The 23,288-nt window shown below is 42.0% G+C and overlaps 1 protein-coding gene across 1 annotated transcript in view; it reads right to left on the bottom strand.

Moving 5' to 3' along the window:
• Window positions 1–17,121, bottom strand: part of UTRN (utrophin) — a 380,224-nt gene extending 363,103 nt beyond the window's left edge. Inside the window, exons 1-2 of the mRNA XM_027687304.1 lie at window positions 17,020–17,121; window positions 15,953–16,110 (exon numbers count right to left, since the gene is read on the bottom strand). Coding sequence (XP_027543105.1) covers window positions 15,953–16,031 — 79 coding nt within the window. The 5' untranslated portion in view covers window positions 16,032–16,110; window positions 17,020–17,121. The remainder of the gene's footprint in view (window positions 1–15,952; window positions 16,111–17,019) is intronic.
• Window positions 17,122–23,288: the final 6,167 nt, after the last annotated feature.

Raw genomic sequence — 23,288 nt, 5'->3', positions numbered from 1 at the left:
CTCCCTTTGACTCCCTTGCTTCCACATTTTTTCCCAATAATCCAAAAGCCAGACCTGAAAAAATCACTTCAGGATGAGTTTCTATATGAATAGCTGCAAGGGGGCAGATAGAAAGGTGACCACCCTATATTTCATTCATCCTCAGATATTGACAAAAACACCGAAATACCATCTCAGCTAAGAAGAGAAGCTAAACAAGGCTAAAGATACCCAAACATATCTTCTGCAGCTGATGACCAGATACATACATCATCAGCTCAGAGCTAAAACAAGTTTGGGAACCAACCGGCTTGCTTTACACTAATTACGAAGAGTTTAAAGGCAGAAGTAAGCATAAAGGTTGGGGTGGGGGCATGGTGGGGAGGGAATAAGATCAGATTCTGTTTTGCTCACATTTTTCATCCCTTTTTAAGAGGCTAGTTTTCTCATTTTAGAGATCAAAAACTGAAGAACTCAAGGCCAAGGTGATATTTTGGACCATTATTTCACTTAGCTTTACATTAGATAAGTATATTTTCCTTGAGGATGCAATTTTCAAATTAGTCTCTCTTGCATATATATATTCTTACTTGAACAGGAATTTAAAGTATATCTTCAAAATTAAATACATGATTATTCATATTTAATTTAGTTGTTTATTCTACAGAAGGATATTTGAAATAGGACTTTAAAAATTATGTAAAGCTGAGAGGACTTATTTAACCAGTTCTACTTATTAAAAAAAGAAATTACAATTATTGAGTCAGCTTTTAGTAAGGTTCTAGCAAAGAAATCCTCTCACCTTGTATTAATACACCACCCTCCATTATTGAGATATAATGAAACCATCTTGCTCTTACTTTGCAGAAAGTGCAGGGCACTACTTTTGCACTTGAAGGGTAGAGCAACAGGTTATCTATTTATGTTACAGATATTTAAATAAACAGCAGAACATTATTTGTAACAAGCTGGATAACTCTGGAAGACATGATCAAACTGACCCACCCATTCCTCAGCTGTGCTTTCACCATTCCAAGTCCTGCAGGACTGGGGGGGGAAAAATGTCTGAAGACTATTAAGAAAGGAATTCCAGATATATAATAAAAACTGTATCTTGTCTCCCTTGATTAAGATAGTTGAGGGATATATTAGCTAAAAAATAGTAATTTAACCAAGAATTCACTTTTGTTTCTGTTTTTTTGCATTAATTCAATATTTAGGTCTCAAAATAACTGTCTGCAAAATAGGTTTTATGACACTTCTAACTATACCCACCTTACACAAAAGGAGCAATTCATACACCAATTCTCATGGATATTAGATTTTACAATTTGTCAGACTTTCCAAAAAGGCTTTTATGATATCTTGCAGATTCCAGACTGTAAAAGAGTTCAATTTATTCATCCAAAAAGGAGAGGAATAAAAAGAAAGCAAAAAAATAGTCTCTGTTAAGTATGTCAAAATACAGATACAAAGCAGCTAAAAAGGCGAATCTCACACAATTGACATACATTACTTTCCCCCCCACTTACACCCCACTGCTTCCCAGATAAGAGATCCAGATCAAACTCTGACCCACAGCCACAGATTCTCACTAAGATCAAACATAATTAATTCAATTGCTTTTTAAAGACTTCCAGTAACATTAGTTATCATAATTACAATTCAACTACTCTGTCAGCTGATAACCTTTTGGCTCTGCTGAATTTGGGAGTGCCAAGAATGTATCATTTCCTTTTTTTCACTGTATTGTAGATGAGAGTCGAGTTTCAAATGTCTACAATCTCTTTACATTTTTCTGGCAGCACAAGAGGTTTTTAATACGATAGCAGGTTAAGGTTCTTTCTGAGTACTGGAACAGTATGAAAGCAACATTACTACAAATGAGAATACCAGGTAGACATAATATCTTATGCCTTCTTCCCTCCATCACTAGAAGAAAAACAATTATGTGCATTGTGGTATGAAGGGAAAAATTGTCAGATTAGTGAGCATAAGGACCCAAATCTATAAGAAAACAGGCTTTGCCAACTGGAAGAAACAAGTCTAAAGTTCCAATTAATTTCACAATTTCTCTCCTTCTTCCCATACCCACACAAATTATCCAGAATACTTCCATAATCAGGTTGCACTTTTCTAGGCCACAAACCTTTGTTTCATATGATCACTATGGTGCATTACCATCTTTCAACAATCCAGTGTATCAGGAGAATTCATGTTCTTTAACCCCCTTCTTCTTTCCCCAGGCAGCAAAATGGAGTTCCACTGAACATTACATTTTCATTAATTTTATTATATGGGGACAAATATAAATTAAAGCCAGAGACTCAGGGTCAAAATGAGAAGCTGTAACAAAAGGTGGTGAGAACTATCATTGAAAATAAATAAATCAGTAAAACATTTTTAAGCAGTCTTCATTTTTCGGTCAATTTATCTGAACATTATATAGAACTATTCCATTTTCACCACCTGATTAATGGTTTCTGCTTGATCCCAGCTCCTCCTGACCAACAGCAGCAGGGAAGCACTGTGGAGGAAAGGATGCATCAGGACTTCAAAGGCAATAATCAGCAGCCAATTTAGAGATTTCTTTTTTTTTTCCTTGTCAAATCACACTAGAACCTCCATGCAAGTACATTAGATAACATTAATTAATTTTTCCTAAACAGTTGCAGTGGCAAGTTTTGCAGTGTATCACACCTCCTCCAAAGGCCATTCAACAGTTCTGGACTAGTTCAGAGAGGACTTCACTGTCAACCACAGACTTAATCCTGAAACTAAATTTAATCAACTACACTAAGGCCACTGAATCTTTTAAGGATGAATATAGCAGCCCAAACCTCTTCAACATTGTATTGCAAAGAGACAGAGTAAAATCAAATTTGACACGCTTAAAACAGGTCAGGGCTTCTGGGGCCCTTCACTGATTTCACACCAGTTCTCAGTATAAAAGGCACCCCGCACAGTTAACAGGCAAAGAGACCTCTACATCACAAGTGATATTTTGCCCAGAACACAACAAATACGTTCGCTATATATAAAGCCACAAACTGTGGGATCCACCTGGTATTACGTGTTCCTCTTCCTCTTCTACCCCAACTACTACTGAAGAAAATTTATCTGCCTCAGAAGTGGGCATTGCATGCTAGATAACCTGCAAAATGACCCTGTGAGCACACTTGCCACCTCAATGCCAGATGCCAGAGCACCATCAGGCCCTAGCTACCATACTCTGTACTGTACACATCCTGCATCACAGCTCAGCACCCACTTTTACACTAGGTAAACCAAGGAAACAGCTCTCCAAACAGATTCCTCATATTTCCTCCAGGCTAACATAGTTTTAATCTCTTGTCAGAAGGGTCCATCATTATCTATGTGGCAACATATTTCCTCTCTATATATAGCCCTAAGCTCTCCTCCTTTCTAAGCATTTTAATTATTTGGACTTGGACACTGACATAAGTACCATGACCATTACCTCCTCTCAGTTAAACAACTACAGCAATGAAATCACTCTTTTTCCTGCAATGGGTTTTTGTTAAAAACAAAAGTATCACAACTGTCCCTGTACAGGTCAGCACCCCTTGCAACACAATGGCTGTTTATCATAACACTACGTCCTTGCAACCATTGCCAGAGGTGGTGGCCAGATGGTTGCCAATACCAGCAGAGGGTCTTGTTATGGTTGTTTTATTTCTGAGAAGGGAGAGCAATGCTCCTTTTCTCTAGTTCTTGATTAATGACTTTACCATGTCTTTCTCCTGGGGAAATCAAGGCTCACTGTAAGCCAGCTCTATCCTCTTCTGCTTAGACCAGCATCTTTCAGCATCATTTTGGTACTGACAACTCACTGTCAGCTTCACAGAAGCATAGAACAATTTACGTTGGAGAAGATCTCTAAGATCATAGAGTCCAACCACTAAATCCAATCTAGCACTAAATCCTTTTTTGGGCCTTCAGCCTCAGACATGATCATTGAGCAATACCTCTCTCGTGCAGAAACACATACAAACACCCACTCTCTTCCCCAGAAGGTGCTGGGGCTTGCCTGGTTTATTACAAAATACCCTCAATGCTCTCTGGCCCCTCACTCTCTTCCTAGTACACATTCTCTCTGTTTAATACATCAGGAACAGGTCCCATCATGTCCTACACTGTCGTCAGGTGCTCAGGTAATGGTCAGTCGTTTGAACCGGCATATCAACAGTGAAAAGCTGGCATGAGGGCTCTAATGAAGAGGCAGTTGCAGGAAAGATGGGTAGTACCACAAGTCCCCAATCCCCACTCCATTTTTTGGAAAGAGTAATCGCTTTTGATGTGCATTTTTCACTGCACTCAATGACTGAGGTCCAGAGCCTGGCACAGGAACCAGATGCTGCACAGCAGACAGATGCCAACCGGCTGCCCCAGTCCCACAGCCTGTCTGCACCAGCACCGCAGCACACACTCTGGCACTGCAGCCACAAACCAGCCATTCTGATAACTTAACAGGAAGATGCCTTAGAACACCTAGACTCTTTTTGGATAGCTAAGGGCTCTTCCCCCACCCAGCTGCTCTGGAAGCACCAGGCCCTTGAGTCTCTCCTCAGTAATTTTTGCCCTCAGTTCATTTTCCAACAAGTCTTTTCTGTACAAATACTCATGGACGTATCTCTGCAAACAACCCTGACTTCACTGGAATTATCTTCTGTGAAGATGATCTAAAGCAGCAGCTAAATCCTTGAGGATTTCTTTTCTCCTTCCCTGCAAATGCCTGCCAGGCCAGGGATATGAAGCCAATGAGGCAACAGCATTCAACAGCAAAAAAAAAAAAAATATAACAACATTTTCCACCTGTTTCACTGGAGTTTTAGACTGTCTCAAACTACCCTCCAATTAGAGCACAGAAATGCTACCTGAAAAACAAAAGCACAGGGGGCCTCAGGTGTCAATACATAGCCCTGCCACACACCAGGACACATTCCAAAGGCAGCAGGAGCCAGCACTGCCACATTTATCCCTCCACCCTTCCTCACACCCTACCATCCTCATACCAGGAGGATGGCAGGAAGGAGGAAAAAACAAAAAAAGTCTCCATCTCTTTTGCTCTTCCTCCATACACTTTGCAGCACACACTGAGTCAATCACTGCAGTCTTCCTTCAGCTGGAAGAAAAACCATGAAGCTGAACAAGGTAGAGGAAGCACAGAATACATACATGCATACAAAAAAAAGCAACTTCTGGGAAGAACAGAAGTATGTTTTTCAAAAAGCAATGTTTAGGGCTTTTTAGTTTATTTTGGGTAATTATTTTTAATTGCATATCACGTTCAAAAATTGTTATCCTCATACTTGGAATTGAACCAGACATTATTGAACTATTTTTAAATTTTATTAATCCAGTCACAAGTCATCCCCAGAGACAATAATAAAATCAATTCCACAAACAAGTACAAAGTCACCCTGGCTTTAAATTAGCCTGGTTGGTTATTCTATGTTGCCATTATGTTTTACACACATCTCTGGATTGCACATGCCACAAAACCTTTCCTTTCTATTACAGATATCTCTGACTCAAGATCCCACATTGATGCAGCAGTCATTCCATCCCTGCATCTCAGCAGCTCTGTAAGTCTTGACTGATCTAGTGTTCTTTGGATAAGAAAGAACAACAAAAGCATCTGCAACTGATGCCACCATTTTCCAGTTAAATGCTCCAAAGGATCTTCTTTCAAGCACAAATTCTGCCATTCCAACCAGCTATATCTACACATCGAGGCAAGCACATACACTCAGGCAGAGAGTAGGCTATCACATTTTATGTTTGTAACATGGACGTTCAAAGTGAGATTTATAAACATTCCAGTCTCACAACTGACAGTAGACCACCACTAGTGCTAACAAGAGATGGGTGAGCAGGGATTTTGCTTCAGTACACTTCGCTTTAGTACACTACACACTCTTCCAGTTTGTTCAATGTATTCTGTTTGATTTATACTGTGTGACACACGAAAACGGTATGTTACCATCAAGACTCTGCCCCAACTGATGCCTCAAGACATGCATAGGTCCTCACCTCCCCCACCGCACTCCTGGCATTAATTTCACTGTTTCTCCAAGAGGGACTATGAGACCCAAACTAGCAATCAAAGGGTGATCACCCCTCAAAAGCAACCCATTTCGCAAAACCAGCTACCGTTCTTTCATCCGATGGCCCACACCCTTACTTAAGGGTTTCAGTGAACACAACTTCCCTTCTTTAGATATGGTACCCTACAACACACAAAGAGATCTGTTACACCACAACTCTGCTGTGTGCCTTGCTCAAAATTAACTGATCTTTTAAACCAAGAAGTTGAGGGTTTTCAATTCGAAAGACCAGAAAAGGTACATTCTGTCTCTTCATTTTCTTCATGGAGATGAACACACCCATTACTAGTTAGTCACTGTGTAAGCAAAGTAACTATTATCCTTTACCAATGATGAAATATTTAACACCGCCTGCTGAGAAGGGGAAGTTATTTACCATGTAGTGACAGAAAACCCACTTCAGCAGATTAGGGGTAGAGAAGAAGGTTTCAACGTCAGGAAATTCATAGCTCAAAGGTTTGGAAAGACAAATAGCCTTGATGATCTAGTACAAAAATTATTTCCTCCTCTTAAAATAAACATGAGCAACAAAATACAGTATACATGGAATTCATTAACTTCAAGTTTCCCAAGTTTTAGGAACCACTTCATTACAGCCTAAATGAAAACCCTTCTAAATAGCTGCTTTAGATTTTAAAAAAAAAATTAAAATTTGGGTTCTCCTGACCAGAGGAGGGTCTACCTAAAGACTTGAAGTCAGTCCTGAGACTTCATAGCAGGTCCTCATGCTCCCTCCTGCCATGCACACGTAGATGGGTAAGAAAGATGCAGACAGTGCATTAATCTTTTTGGCATAAAAAGGCATTTGTCCAAACTCTGAAGGGATGTCATTCAAGAAGAGGCTCTGCCGGAGGACTGAGAAGTAACAGACACCACTGTGGCTGATGCAGCAGTCATTCCATCCTTGCATCTCAGCAGCTCAGTAAGTCTTGACTGATCTAGTTTTCTTTGGATAAGAAAGGACAAGAAAAGCATCTGCATGGAAAAAAGTCACAAACTGATGCCATCGTTTTCCCAATGCCCAAAAATAGAAGAAAAAGCTTTTCCTGGTAGTGGTGTGATATACCTGAACCTTCTTACTAGCATCGGAGTATTCTTGCAAAAACTTCACCTCTTCACCTCTACATTTTATGCATTGTTCTTTACCAGGAGGGGAAAATAAGAGGGAAACAGGTCTGGAGAGGCAGCAGTGCAGAACCTGTTAGGAGCCTGACATCTACAGAGGCTCTGTAAAGCACTTCACTAAAATTATTAATAGCAGAGTGCTTTCAATCTCTTTTCTTTCAATAATAATCCTCCTGTAATCAAGGAGCTTTCTGTTAACATTCAGAGGGCAAATAATGAACTTTAATTGGGTTTCAACAGCCTTCAAAATACAAATAAACCAATACAGAGTGGTATGGCATTTGTGACAATGGATACAACCTCATTTGAACTCTTCCCTTCTCTTTCTCCAGTTCAATTTTGGACATGCTGATTGTGCACTTAAATATAAAACCACTTCCACATTAATACAACGGTCAACATTTGACTTGTCCTATCAACATAGCAATGTAATCTTCCAAAAGTATGCTTCATTGCTTTAATAAATCCTCAAACGCCTGGTGAAACCAGAACAGTAGTTGGGGGGGGGATAAAAGTGTCCTTTTGTCCTGAATTAGCTCAATGCTCCCAATCTCAACTTGTCAGCGAAACACGGCACCCTCACTGGCAAGTACATGGGCACTGTATGAGTGACACTGTCACACAGACTACTCCTCTGCACAGATTATAAAGCTTGTAAAATATATTTTTTGAGTAAAAAGACCAGAGCAAATACTTCACATCTGGATTGTAACCTTTAAGAACTCTCAGATTAAACTTAATAAACTCTATCCTAAATGAACAGTGGGTTAAATAAGCTAATTTTTTTTTTTTTTTAAAGCTCAGTAAGTCAAACCAGCAAGCTCTAAACAGGGCACAACAGACAGGTTGAAGAGAAAAATTCCTGAGCACAGAGGAAAAGCATTCAGAGTGAAACAATTACACATCACTATCCCAGAGGGAGTAAAACTAATTCAGAAAGACACTACCAGACTTTCTTGAGAAAAGGTTCCGTGGAAGTTAAAAGAGGCATGGTATTAACACAGTATGTTCCTGTGAATTTCCACAAAAAGTCTCATCCAAGAACAAGATGTACATGTAGAAGCCAGGAAAAAAAAAACCAAAACAATGAACTCTCTCTGGAAATGGCTTATGCTGACCATAGCTGTTGTTCATTATAAAGTTATAACAGAAGTCAAAGCCTGGATGGAAAGAGGCAATAGAAAGGTCTCGGTCTGTTGGCATTTAAATACTACTTATTTATTCTCTTCTGTTAATACAATCATATTTTATAATATAAGTATTAAAAATAACAGAAACCAAAAGGCTTCACTCTATTCCAAACATGCTCCCATAAAATGTTCAAATAAATCTCCTCCATTTGTTATTCAAGCACGGACTGCTACCCTTTGTTCATCCAGGACAGCATGGGTAAATTAAGAATGAAAAAAGATAGCAAAAAACCATTTCAGAACTCACACATCACCCAATAATAATTTCTAACATCACATTTTAGGAGCATATTTCACCTTCGGTCCTCTGCCATGATCTAGGTTAGGAGGGGGCAAAACCCACATTTGATGCTAGGAAATAAAAGCAGAGTACATGGGAACTAATTAAAAGCTATTTATGGAATGAATTACATAGACCCAAAGCATGTTCTTTCATGTCTTAAGTGCATGTTTCTCCGCAGCCAAATGCATAAGCCAGTGACCAGCCAGTCCTTATATGTTTGTCTTATTCCTCTATAAAATCTCTCAGTTTCTGGATGTTGGGTCCTCCTGGTTTATAACCAGGTGAGGGAAAAAAAACACTGAAGCCCAGAAAGGAACTTCATTATCAAATTATGACTGGAAAGTACTGCTGTACATTCCCTATATTGATCAGCAAAATAACCTTAAGAATACATATCTAATCTCCGTCATGTAGCCAAATCCTTTCCTACCATCACGCATCCAGTGTTTTTGAGAGAGAAGTTAAGTCTTTTACTGAAACACAGTCAGCCTGTCTCCCACCAGCTACAGGTTCAGCAGCTCTTCGCCACTTCTTCCACACCCAGCAGGAGATCCACTCACCTGAACACGTGCTAGACTGCTAGAGAATGTCTCCCCGGGATAGGAGGTGCCTCCTTACAAAAGAAACTACAATTAAGCTGTATAATGCTCAAGTTATTCCTCTCTAGCATCTCAACATGTTTCATGCATCTGTCCCATGGACTCAACAGATTAATGAATACCTAAAAATGCAAGTTATCAAAGAGTGAACACATTTCTGAGCACAAGAAACCTTCACAAGGTCACTCCCACAGCTGTAGACGTGTAGATGTCCCCACACGTAACCAGCCTCCCCCGCATTGCTGCAGCCCAGATCCAGAGCTGGTTCAGACAGTCAGAGACAAGAGTCAGCCCAAAACACACCCAAACTCAACCCCTGCCCTTGGCTGAAAGAACTACAACTGCCTGCACCCTCCCTGTTACAGCTGGCTGCCTTCCAGCAGCCTTCCCACTGACAACCAGCTCCCAACCCAGGCCCAGCCTCCATAGGCACAATCCATATGCATGTCAGAGTCTCCCCACCACTTAGATATGCACTTCGAGTCAGGGAGAGTGACTGTATCAGCCCAAATCTGCTGGTTCCACAGATAAGTGACAACAAAATATAAACAGAAGTGTTTGTATTTCAGGTGGGGGGTTTTTTTGGGCTCCACTCAGGGCTGAGCCCAACTCTGGTCCAATAATTCAAGTTTCTCTTTTTATTCTCTCCAAGGCAGTATCAGGCAGCGTGGATGTCCTTTCAGAGACAGCATAATAATAAATAAATACATGGCAGTTTGACTCTTTCTTGATAGCAGATGTTTCACTGACTTTGCAGCTGGCTATATTTACAAATCAGTAGTTTCTTGCCTCATTCCCAAAATTACAGCTTGCAACAGAGCTGTACTATCGCTTCTATCAAATCCACAGATTCCAGAGGTCTATTCTATTTCCTTAGCCTGTCATTTTTGTTGCTACCTTTAAAACTCCCAGCTTTCTTTTGAGAACATACTGACACTTTCTGAAATTACAACTCAGCTGCATCCCCAAAACACAGGGAGGGGAGAAAGACATAAAACAGACTTCTGACAAAGTACAGAGCACTATAACTTATTCTTTCATCAACACAATAAGGAGTCAGACAATGCAACTCCTGCCTCCCACCTCATGATGTTTAAACCCTGGTATTCATTCTGCAGACTGTTATTAAGGCATCCAAATAAATGCAGTTCTCCCCAGCTTCATGCTGCGAGCACCTTAGTTCACAGGAGGAGTGAAAACATCTGTGCTCTTCCCATTGCGCATTTTCCTTTGAAGGAGGGATACTGTGCAACACATTATGCAGGCTCCAAGAACACCAATCCATGCTGCTACCTGGCAGCAGAGCAGCTATACTGTCCTGAAACAACAGTTCAGCTCAAGCCCAAGCGCTCTTCTCCTTATACACCTACACTGATGTACCTATTCCTTACTCACATTCAAAAGATTTTAATAAGAATACTTCCCTACTCTTCCCTGCTCACAAGAATCAATCCCGACACACAGCACAGACAGGTGATTCTTCCAGGAGAAATAGTCAAGGTGATGATCAAAATTAGGAGCAGTTACTGAGAGGTGTTTAGACAGCACAGCTCGTTCTTTGCTAAGCTGTCCAATGCTGTGAGCTTTTAGAATTTCTTTGCACATGAAAATATTTTCGTGAGACTGTATTAGAGTCTTCCTTCTTTCCCCAGACCTGAGGGCTGAGGGGAAATGGAAGGACAGAGTTTCAAAAATGTACTGGGGGAGGTGTAGGCAGGAACTCCACATTGCCCCAGTCTGCTTCTCACCTAAGCGCACCCCTCCTCCACAGGATCCTCATCAGTGGGGGGGTCCCACTTCAGCAGCAGCCTCTCCCCACACCAACTTTCAGACCTCTTTAGATACACTTAACACATTACACATGGTGCCTCACACAGCAGTTCTTGTTCAGGGTTATGTCCTCATTTCCTGGCACAAATCAATGGGCTACTTTTATGGTTTGGGTTTTGGGTTGCTTTTTTCTTTTCCTCCCTGAGAAGCTTCAATTTCTATTCCAAGGCAGAGTCGTGCTTCAAACACATGAAGCAGCATATGTTATTTCTTCACCTACCAATCAAGACAGTAGAAGAAACCAGGCTGGTACTTGTACATATGTCATTTCATAAATGCTAGGCAATACCCTAGAACTGTCTTCATTGCAGCACCCAATCTGTCCCCACCAAACAGCCCAAGAAAAGGAAATGATACAAGCGACAGAAAGGAGCCAGGCTACAGCAATGGAACAGTTTAGTCTTTAAAAAAGTAATTTTAGTGTGCAGAAACAAGGTGCAGCAATTTTCTTGCTCATCTTTAACCCCTTGTCCACACACTCTGCACAAACATCGCTGAGGAGTTCACACAGTAAAAATCTGGCCACACCAACTCCTCACCCACTTGACAGAATCCTAAGGGTCTGCCTACAACTATGACAACTCACGACAATTTCACACCAATGGAGCCAAAATGGAAAATGAGAAGCAGGACATTTGGCCTGTAGCTATCTGGCAGCAAGAGGCACAACCAAAGGAACTGGTTCCAAAGACAACATGTGGCACTGTGGGACAGGGAGATCCCTTAGCAAGGGTGTTGCCAGACAAGTAAGTGTTGCTTCACGGGGACAGACAGACAAAAACTTGCCCAAAAACTCCAGAAGTAAGTTACAATTTCTCAAAGCAGTCTTTCAGTCAAGTATATTTGATATAATTAAAAATGAAAGGTAGATGAGGAGAATTAAGTTCCCCTCAATTTAGACAGGAATTCATATCTTAAAATGTACCAGAGGCATAATCTTCAAGAGATGTTTTTCCTGTCACGTCTTACTGTTTAATTATATATTACCATTCCAAGCTACCATGACAATTTTAAGTTTGTCTTTTTTCCATAATTAATCATAGCAAAGACTCATCTGTTCTTCAAGCACAGTGATGACAGCACTGTTTTTACCACTGTAAGGTAATCATTCCACAGCATTCCTTCCCAAAAGCTATTGCAACGAGGAAAAACTCACCTATCTTTACAAGATGCTTTCCAAAGATATAAACCAGCTCCGTAAACATTACTTCATACTAGAGGTGAGTAAAAAAGGGAAACTGCTTTTCCATAGCAAGCAATCATACAGACACACAGGCATAGCACAGCCTAATAACACTAAATAACACTAATTATAAACATATAAACCTAACATAACCATCCAGGAACAAGTATCCTACTCACTAAGCATCACATAACCCTCAGCATCCACCACTGGTGCACAAAGAAGGGAAGCAGATAGTTTGTCCTTCTGCAAACATAAGGCAGTTTCTTTTATAAATACCATAGCCAAAAGTTATTTCACAGGCAGCTTTGGTCACCATCATATTCTATTCTAAGTGCAGAAGATATATCTTCAAAAATAACTTGTAGCTACATGTAGATCGGTGCTAACAAACCACCTAATCAAAGAGGAGCTACATCCAAAGCAGAAAATGATAAATGCTAATTGGACAACAGAAAAACGTCTTAATTTTTTTTTGTATCACAAGTAACAGAAATGATATTACAGGCAGGGAAAATCTCTGCTCTGGAAGATCAAGCATTTATCACTTATAACAGCTATAGACTATAGCACATGTATTTAAAGTTTTCTTTCTGACTACTGGAAGAAAAAGTATTTCCAACATAACCAAAAAAATGCAGCAATGCCCAGTGGATGTGTTTTATCCTTCATCCTCTCAGTTTGAACTCCTCAAAGAATAAATCGAGTGCTTGTAAAATTACTTCTTCCCCATCTGTGAAATCGTGTCAGATGCACAGGATATTGCCCTTTTTTTTGGATAAGCAACAAACAGAAATCCTGTTAATTGATTAGAATAGAAACTGTTAATTTATTTTGATTGCTCTATAGAAAAATTATGATTTTCTGCAGTTCTCCTACGTCCTTCACATGGTATGCTGGTAGCTTCCCAATTACAAGTCAGTAAGAAAAAATTACATAGCTTGTTCTGCTAATAAAAATAAGCCTAGGTGGGTGCCATACAGCCCTGAGCAAATGTATAACTTCATGTGTCTTAGTACAGTCTCATAAGAGTGACTTTAGATCAAGACTCAGGTTTTCAATAACCAATACACTGCACATATCTACAATGCCACCTTTACTGCTTTCTAATTGCTTCACGGTTTTACAAAGCAAGATAACTAAAGCAGCCCTGACTACAGAAAAGACAATACATTCAGTTGACAGGCTGCTAAAGACTGAAGTTTACACTTGTATCCAAATATCTAGAAGCATTTTCACTAGTTCCACTCTTTGTTAAGGCATGACCTCAAAAGATTCTGGCATTTCAAATTATAATTTTCTTCCAAGTTATAACAACAAAAAATATTTAGCCATGAATCTTAAATATCACTTTTAGAAGTTTAGTATTTTTAAATAACCATGATATCCTGACAGCTTGGTGATCTGTTCAAAAGAAATGATGAAAAACATGTTGAAAAAGACAGACAATTGCCCAGGAGAACACAGAGAAAGTGATCTTTACACAGGACATTATACAACTACATCCTTTTATTTACAAGAATAGAGTCAACTATTTTCAGTGTTCTTATTTAAAAATGCATAGGAATAATACGCACTAAAAAAGTATTATGACACTAAATCACTAGATCACATATTAAATCACTTAAGAGATTTTTCACCCACTGTAAGTGGGTCTCGTAATTTACTTATTGAGCAAAAATATTAAATGCATATTTGCATGCTCTCTCTAATCCAAGCATTAAAGAAATTTCCCGTATCATGGGTGAAGAACTTACAGAGCAGCAAGAAACACAATAACAGTCTATTTTCTATGACAGAAGAAAGTGGAGATCCTAAAACTTGTTTGTTTCTGATCTCTTGAGCCTCAAAAGCCAGACTCCTTAGCTACCCCAAATATTAGTAAGTTAGAAGACAACACTTGTACTGTATTTCAAATCATTTAGACTTAAGAACTTTTCAGACCAGATAAATTGTCCCAGTAGGAAAACTTAGGGTTTTTTTTAATAAGTATCAAATTTAGCATTCTCTTTCCAAGATACCTAGGGGAAAAAAAAAAATCAAAGCATAGCTTAAAACATTTTCTCCTCAGTCCTGACAACAAGTCTTTAGTTTGCTGTCATCTGTAGGTCAGGAAACTTCAGCCCTTTCATTAAGAAATCCCTCCCACAGGTTTACTTGTAGTGAATAGTTCAGATCTGAACTATGTAGTACAGTACTTGAAGAAATCACACATCCAGATGTAAAACACTGTAATATTTAGAAAAGATTAATTAAGATAATCATCGCTCATTGTTTTTAATCTAATGCTCAAGTCTTTTAGCTTTGTATTAGAATATAGAGCATTTTCTCAATAACACACAAGAAGAAAGTTGAAGTGGTTTTAACAGGAGATTTACAATCATCTCTTCAAACCAAAACAACAGAACTTACTGTACAATTTGTTCATTCATGAAAAACCTCCGATACAGCCATGTTTCCTCACACATCCTATAAAACTGTAGTACTTACACACCTAAATGCATAAACTGTCTGCAAGCCATACCCAAACTCAAAGCCCTTAGAGAGATGCTGACTACATACTTACAATCAAATTATGCCCAGAGGTTCCAGAATAACAGCAGAAAACATAAACCACCACTACAGAATTCAAGATGAAAAACCACAAGCATCTGTTTCATAAACTGCACTTCCAGAAGTTAGGAGTAAGACTGCCTCAGAAAGAAGGTCTAAGAAACAAACTACCCAAACAACAATGGGATCCAGATTCAAACCCGCATCCCACGTAATCTGACATATCAAATCATGACCAATTGAAGAGCTAGAGCTTTTTACGTATGGAACATTTTAAAAAAACACACTGTTAGGTTTCAGATATCAGAGAAAAGTCTTTTGATAATAGGAGCATTTTGCATTTAAGAAACCAAAGGGAGTCTGTGAAGCTAAGTAAGCGAGCATTCAGTCTCTGGATGAAGGACAGTTTTCTATCAAGGTTTAAACAACATACAGCTGTCCCTCCAAAACCTCCGTTCTCCTGTTGCTAAAGTGAGGGTACCTCATTACCCACCCCAGCATCCATCAGAGCCTCAGGGGACTCCAACATACCAAAACCAAAGAAACTCCATGTTTTTCCAATAACCTTCAGATCTGTTACATGAATGTTTTGCTAGAGGAAATGCCTGAGTGAGTAGCCTTAGACAACTGTTTTACATTAAGGAGGAAGCACATTAATTTAGTGCATGAGTACTACTGCAATGCACTTTTAGGAGGTACAGTATTGTGGTCACAGTTGCCATTTTCAGTGTCTGAGAATAAACACAAAAGCTGCCAAGACTAGGTTGCATAAGAGCACTTTAAGCAAATGGTTATTTACAAAAGTAGAGGTAATTATAATGTAGGAGGTGGATCCCAAACAAATAGACTTGACTAATACTGTCAAAAAAAACCCCTCACAAACCTAGAGACCTACAATTACTATTACTCTGTAAGTAACAGTAGGAGAGCTGCACGAACAGCTTCAGTCATTCACTGTACTACCAATATATGCCCCCAAAAAACAGCTGGACAAACGTGCTGTTTAAAAATGCAAGCTGATGTCAGAAGCTATGGACAGAGTTAAAAACTGGAAAACACCGCTCCTCTCGACAGCTTACCTGATCTCGACTTAATGATATCGCTGAACTCGCTGTGCCCCCCGCCAGGTCCTTCCTCCGGGTCGGAGACACGGGCCATGCTCGTGTGCTGGGGTACGCCACGGGTGGAGCCTAAATCCGTCGGGAGAAGGCTCCCATGGAGGGCCCCGGGTCAGCACCTACAGCTCAGGAGCAGAGAGGCACGGTAACTCCACGGGCTATGCCAGGTGTGACTCCGCGTGCGACGGGAGGGATAAAGGCTTGCTGGCCATGGCCACGCGTAGCGGGGCAGCCGATCGGCCACTCGTTGTGTCCCCGCCGTGGGACACCTTATGACATTTAAAAAGCGAGATGGCCCAGGCGGCCAGTTCAATCCCCAGCCAAGCTTCAGCCACCCTTGGGCGCCAGGGCGCGCCGTGCCCCCCCCGTGACCCTCAGAGGGGCAGGACACGGCCCTTGCCGCGACACCACCGCCACCACCCGTCACCCATCTGGCACCGAACGGGACAGCCCCGCTCCAGAGGGTGGCAAAGCCAGGGAGCTCCGCTCCCGCCGGGCCGGGGCGTGTGCCAGCGGGGAAGGGGACATAGGCAGGCGCGCTCCCCCAGCCAGCCCGGGGCGCGACAGCCACGTGTGCGAGAAGCCGCGCAGCCCCTCTCCGGGGTGGGGGAAGCCGAGCCCCGCGGGACAGGCCCCACACACGGCCCCAGGCACGCCCGCCCCCACCCGGCCGCCCCGGCAGAACCGCCGCCGTGGCTGCCCCGGTGGGGATTTTGACCCGGCACCGGCCGGGCGTGCCGGCACCTCCTCCCCGCGGGGTGCGCGGCCGCAGCAGTAGCGCCGCCGCCGCCCTCGGGCACCTCCGCGGCGGGGCCGCCCCTCGCCCCCGCTCCCCGCGGCCGCCCCGTCTCGGCTCGCCTCGCCCGCAGGTGTGCCCACCGCGGGCACTGCCCCCTGTTCCCCCGCCGCTACCCGAGCTGGGGAACAAACTTTCCCCGCCGCGCCCCTCCCGGTGCCGTCGCCTCCCCGCGGGACTGCCCAGCCGCTCCCGGGGCACCCGCCGAGAGCAACTCGCCGCCGCCACTCACCCCTCGGACACGGCGGTGGGAGGCGGCTGCGCTCCCCCACGGTACAGCCCGGCTCCTCCCCGCACTCCGTCTCTCGGCGGCGGCGGCTCCCGCGGCGCTGCGCTGGCGGACCCACAACTTTCTGTGCGAGCCGCTGCTGCCGCCCCTCCTCCTCCTCCTCCTCCTGCTCCTGCTCCTTCCCCGGCCCGGCCCGGCCCGGCCTGCCCCTCCCCTCCCGGCCCTGTGGCGGCCCCTCCCTCGGCCCCGACACCCCCTTTGTTGGCCGGGCCAGAGCCACGGGTGCGGGAAGACTGTACCGGCCGCGGCCCCTTCTCCGAGCGAGGGGCGGGAGGGGCCGGGCCGGGCGGGGGCAGAGGGGAGGGGAGGGGAGGGGAGGGGAGGGGCGGGGCGGGGCGGGGCGGGGCGGGGCGGAGCGGAGCGGAGCGGAGCGGAGCGGAGCGGAGCGAGTCCCGGCCGCGCCCCCGCCCCAAGCCTGCGGGCGGTGGCCGGCGCGGCCCCGCTGTTCCTGGGGCACCGCCCGAGGAAGCGTCGGGCCCGCTGGTGGTGCCTGATCAGTTCCTCCGCTGTGGCCTTCCCGGCCGCACCTGTGCGCTCTCGCCTCTCCTTCTGCTCCTTTTCCTCCACAAAACAGAGCGGTCGCGCAGCACCTCGGAGTTTCGCTGCTCCCGGTGGACACCGAAGTCAGGGAGCGTGACGAAATTTGAGGCACACTTGGGCATAATACGGACATAACAGCAGGAAACAGCTTTCCCGAAACCTGCCAGGTGCCCATGCCTCAGCTTACGGGGTCACTTGGCCATGATACGTCCCGGGTGCTGGTCAGCTGGGCAAGAAAGAGACAATATGGATGAATAAAAATGAGCTGGATGCTGGGTGTCTGCAGTCACTTTTGATGTATAAACATTAGTAAAATATTTACCTTGTGGTAATTAATTCATTGCCACAATTTGCCATCTGGGAATGAATTTATTCATGTGTGCTCAGGCCAGTAATCTGCACTAACCTGTGCTGTGAGGCTGCTGAACACGTGGCCCGTTATTCATCTCGGTAAGCATTAGTCTGAAGTCTCAGCAATATCAGAGAGAAACTATAGCTAAATAATTCCTCAGTGTTACCTGTTAGGCCTCAGCCCACCCCAAAATGTTTTCAAGGTTAGGTGCATTTCCAACACTGAGTACCTTACTGCCTTAATAACAAAGGCCAGCAGTCTGCAGAAAAGGAGGTACAGAATTTATTAGTTAGCAGAAAGGAGGAAGCTCAGGCTTGGCAACATTCTTTTTCTGTATCTCCAGGTGAACAGAAATTGGTAGGAATGTGAAATGATAAAGATTTGTCTTCAAAAGTCTTTTACTAGTATATAGCTTATGGGTTTGCAAGGCACTACAGATAACAAGAGTAAACAATGATTGCATGCATTTTAGCCTAACCTAACTTTGATATTTCCCCCAAGGAAAAAAAGAGATACCTCAAAGAAACAAAACATGCTACCTGTAAATTGCTGTTATCATAATTCTAACTGCATTTAACATTTTTTCCTCACCCTTTGATCTGTGCACTACATGTGGAACAGGGATTGGGTCTTTTGTTTCTGTATTGCACAATGGAGGGTCTTGCAGATAGTGTGCTTTTTTGAAGGAAGCCCCAAAAGTGAAGATGACTAGTTTGGATCATTTCCCAGATTTTCTGGGTGATTCAGTGCAAAATAGTTAATTCACACTTGATCTGTGCAATCCAAAGTCATTAATGGTTCTTACTTATAAAAGGATAATAATAGTTTGTCAGCAATGTTGTGGTGACTGAAGTTGTGAATCTATTGAGAATTGCAACTCATGGATGACAAACACTATAAAACCATGGATATCGATATCTATCAGTGTCTAACTGTAAGGCAGCACTGAGCAGTATGCTGGATTTGTTGGAAAGGTATTCTCTGTGTTTATGTCTATTTATTTATATTACACTGAAAAACCTGTACTGCAAACATAATGCTCGTGGTTAGAGGAGCACCACTTGTTCCCTGCCTGCTGCCTTGATGCTCTTGATTGAACAGATGGTTTCTCTGCCCCATTCCATGCATTCCCTCTGCGTGCTGGATTTTCAATGTCCAGTAATGAAAAATACACCCAAATATTGGAAATCCAGAATCCAGATGTAACCCAGCTGCTTTTCGTACAGTTCAAGGGACATATAAATCCATGAAACCCAGTGCACACTCAAGAGTCAGCACAGATGGGAATTGTCATTTCACTGCTGGGTATCTAGCAGCAGTGCAACGTACCACATTGCCTTGCCTAATGCCGGGTAATGCTAAGTGGAAAAAAAGCCCTTTCTTTTGTAGGCTGCACTGAGGGGATTACTCATTTCACAGAGGTTACCCCAGACCGCTATCAGGTAGCAATAACTTTGATTGCTAAAAGCTGCAGTCAAGCTGATAAGCAGGAGGGGAGAGCTGGTATATCCCGTTTCAAATCTCTGTGTGTAAAGTCCAAGGTCCCAATTTTTATAATCTTGCTCTGAAAGCACCTACAAATTATTTCTCAAAAATAGACACATTTCAGTTCAATCTGATAGCATTTTCTATTTTCTCTTTTTTTTTTTTTTTCTGTTTTTGACAGAAGTAGCATCATTATCTTCCTTTGAACTGCAACGTGCCAACGGAAGGCTAATAGAATAACGAGACTGCACACTACCTCAGGGAAGCAGGAGTATTTTTTTTCCTGGCATGTTTCAAACATGCCTCTCTCCAGAGCTGTCCTTACTCTGCTGCTGATCAAAGCCTGAGTTTTCTGAGCTAGTTGTTCAGACTGTAGGTTTCTCAGTGCAAGGGCTATAATTTTTATATCAGGGTCTTTAGGCACAACTCCATCAGGGAAAAAAAAACAAAAAAACACCCTAGCCTTTAATATTCTGTACATGTGTATGCTTTAGGTCTCTCTAATTTTATATTCCAGTGATTGGCAGAATTAGAAAATGATGACTAGCACTATTTTAAAGTAAAACAACAAAGTCTCCACCCAGTTGTATTTCTAAAAACTACATTCATCTACAAATATCTTAGGTGCTGCAGACTGCTGATAACACATGGATTGTGTGGCACAGCTTACTTTTCTGTATATGCAAAATAAAATAGGAAAATAAAGGAAAAGTCCATTAACCCCTAAATAATATTACAAAAGACAAAGGGAATACAGAAAAAGAAAAAGTGGAGAAAGGGGCTGAGATGATGTGAGGCCTTTGAACTTTGACCAAAGTAAATAAATACTTTATTCCTTGGTGCATGGAAACAATGCTCTTGTGAGGCTCTGAGCTCATCTTACCTTGTCTCCCTCTCTTTTCTTTGTTCTTAGTATTTCTGTTTTTAGAATACACTCATAATTGACAGGATTACAATATAACTAGGAATTTTGTGTATCTCATTACCTTGAGATTGACTGCTATAATAATGCATGCGCCCATTCATCAATGTTTTGTCATGATTTCAGAAAACCATTCCATATTCAGGAAGACATGAGATAACAAATGGATTGCTTTGTAAGTTTATTGCCCCTTCCAATATAGCCCATTGTGTTGTCACTCTCAGTTATCAGATCAGGCAGACATTTTTTCCTGCAGAACTTGCATCTGAATTCAAGTAACAGCTCCTTGGTGCTTTGGTGCTGACATACTGTACTAACCAGTGAGTACAAGTCCCTTACTATTTTCATTATTGTTAATCTGAGGAGAAAAATACATAAAAAGACATATTAAATAAACGCACTCTCTCTATATGTTCCTTTTGTATGAAAAATGACCAAGTTTTTCTAACTCCTTCGGCATTACCTTTGAAAGACTTCAGTACGTCAGGCTAACATAGCTGGTTTCTCATCCTTTCCCTGTAATCTAAGTGCTTTAGAGTTATCTTTGTTGTTCAACAAAGTATCTGATACTAAAATATTCAAAATCAGCACAATTTTTAAAGGTAGGACAGCATTTTCTACCTTTGACTCCTTAGGATGGGATCTTATTTTAATGTTAAATTGGTTATTTTTATTCTGAGGTCAGTTGCCTTTGTGTGCAAGCTCCTTCTGAGCTTCTCCAAGAACATCAACATATCCTAAGAAATTCAACACTGTTCTGCTACACCAAGTTAACTATACATTAGGGGCTACTAGGTGCAGAGAATGAGAGGGACAGACTGGGGCAGAGGGCAGCAGGAATCATGATAAAGACACCAGCCCCAGGTGCAAGATGCCCTCTGAGCAAAATGTCCATCACCTGCACTGCCACAGGTCCACCTGGTTTAACCTAAAGAGAAGGCAGTGTATTCCCCTTAGTATACTTTCATTTCTACAAGTTGGGATCTGTATCCTCAGTAGATTGTCTCCACTTTATTTTTATCTTATTAGATTCAATATATCTATCGATTATGTCAGATGCAAGGGAATATTGTGTGCATAAAATAGACTGGAAACTTGTATCTTAAGTTTCAGCAATTTTTTATAGCTTAATTATAAAACCCCAGAAAATTGCACTGTATTAATAGAAACGCTGACATCCCTTCAGCTGCAGTGACATTAATTGGAGCTACCATAATGTACCATCATTCTGAAGAATATAACCTCTAAAAGTATATTAGAGTGTATTAATGAACAATTATACTAATCAATTTACCCTCCCAACATAATCCTATTAATTGCAGCAGAGAATTGAAAAAAAAAATCAACAACAGAAATGCCTGTGCAAGACAGGAACCTTTGACCAACACCATGAGGCAATCCTCTGCAAGGGCAGGTGTGAGTTCTTAGTCAGTCACTCCTAACACAAGTTGATTTCTGTTTATTTATTTAGTTTTTCTATTTATTTCTTTCACTCATGACTATTTTTTCAGTGCTGTTCCATTCTCATTTGAATAGCCTGTGCTATATATTGGTATAGGTTTGTTTAGTGGCTGGACACATAAATACCTAATGCTTGTACCACTATAGAATAAGTACAATTTTTCCTCAAGTTTATCAGTTAGGGGTTAGGAAAAGAAAAAGAATTCCTGTGTTAACACAACACAGAAACTTGGGTAACTTGCTTAACTGTAGTAACTTGGTTCGCTCTTTGCAGTAGGGAAAAAATTGCATCTTTCATCATAGGCATATTATAGATTGAGAGAAATAATATGATAGTTGGACAAAGACAATTTGGAAACACGTTAAAAATGTAACACCTCATCAGTCTGCAAAAATAATCAGTGGAAAGGATGTTTCTTTCTATGTCTTTTTATTTCAAGGGTAGGCAGTGAGGGAAGACACAATTTATTCTTACCAAAATTAAATAGTAGCTCCTTAGTACTCCATGAGTGCTCCCAGTACAGAATGACTAAAAACTAAATTTGGAGAAACAAAACAAAACAGTTTTTCACAAATTATCGTCATTATTTTTTACATTTATCATCATTCAGTTTGGGACCTGACCTGAGCTGGCTTTGGTGCCCAGAAACTCTATGCAACACAGCACCTCTCCTGTCCCAAATGACTACCAGAACAGATGAAGACCAAAGTCATGTACTAAATGAATTCAAAAGACATTTTGTGGACATTTTATGGACATTTTTCAGGGGTGGTCCATAGACTAAGGGAACGATACCTGTGTATTATAGAAAAGAAGGGGAAGGGGGGTGGTGGATAATAAAGTTGTATTGAATAGTGTGGGACCTGGGCATGATGTAAATGGTATGGAATAAGGGGTGGAATGTGCCAGTTTCAGCTGGGATAGAGTTAATTTTCTTTGCAGTGACTAGTATGGGGGTATATTTTGGATTTGTTCTGAACACAGGGTTGATAATATAGAGATGACTTTGTTATTGCTGAGCAGGGCTTACACAGAGCAAAGGCCTTTTCTGCTTTTTGTACTGCCACACCGGCAAGAAGGGATGGGGGTGCCTGGTAGGTTGGGAGGGGACACAGCCAGGACAGGTGACCCAAACTGACCAAAGGGATATTCCAGACCATATGACATCATGCTCAGTATATAAAGCTGGGGAAGAAGCAGGGAAACGTTTGTAGTGATGGCGTTTGTCTTCCCAAGTCACCATTACATGTGATAGGGCCCTGCTCTCTTCTGGGGAAGGCTGAGCACCTGCCTGTCCATGGGAAGCAGTGAATTAATTCTTTGTTTTGCTTTGCTTGTGTGTGTGGCTTTTGCTTTCCCTATTAAACTGTCTTTATCTCAACCCACGAGTTCTCCAGCTTTTACCCTTCCAATTCTCTCCCTGATCCCACTGGTGGGGGAAGTAAGCAAGC

The sequence above is a fragment of the Neopelma chrysocephalum genome, unplaced genomic scaffold (assembly GCF_003984885.1).
Source record: "Neopelma chrysocephalum unplaced genomic scaffold, ASM398488v2 Primary Assembly neopelma1_23, whole genome shotgun sequence".
Classification (NCBI taxonomy): domain Eukaryota; kingdom Metazoa; phylum Chordata; class Aves; order Passeriformes; family Pipridae; genus Neopelma; species Neopelma chrysocephalum.
The sequence above is the reverse complement of the archived record's forward strand: the minus strand, read 5'-3'. Positions and strand labels throughout refer to the sequence as shown.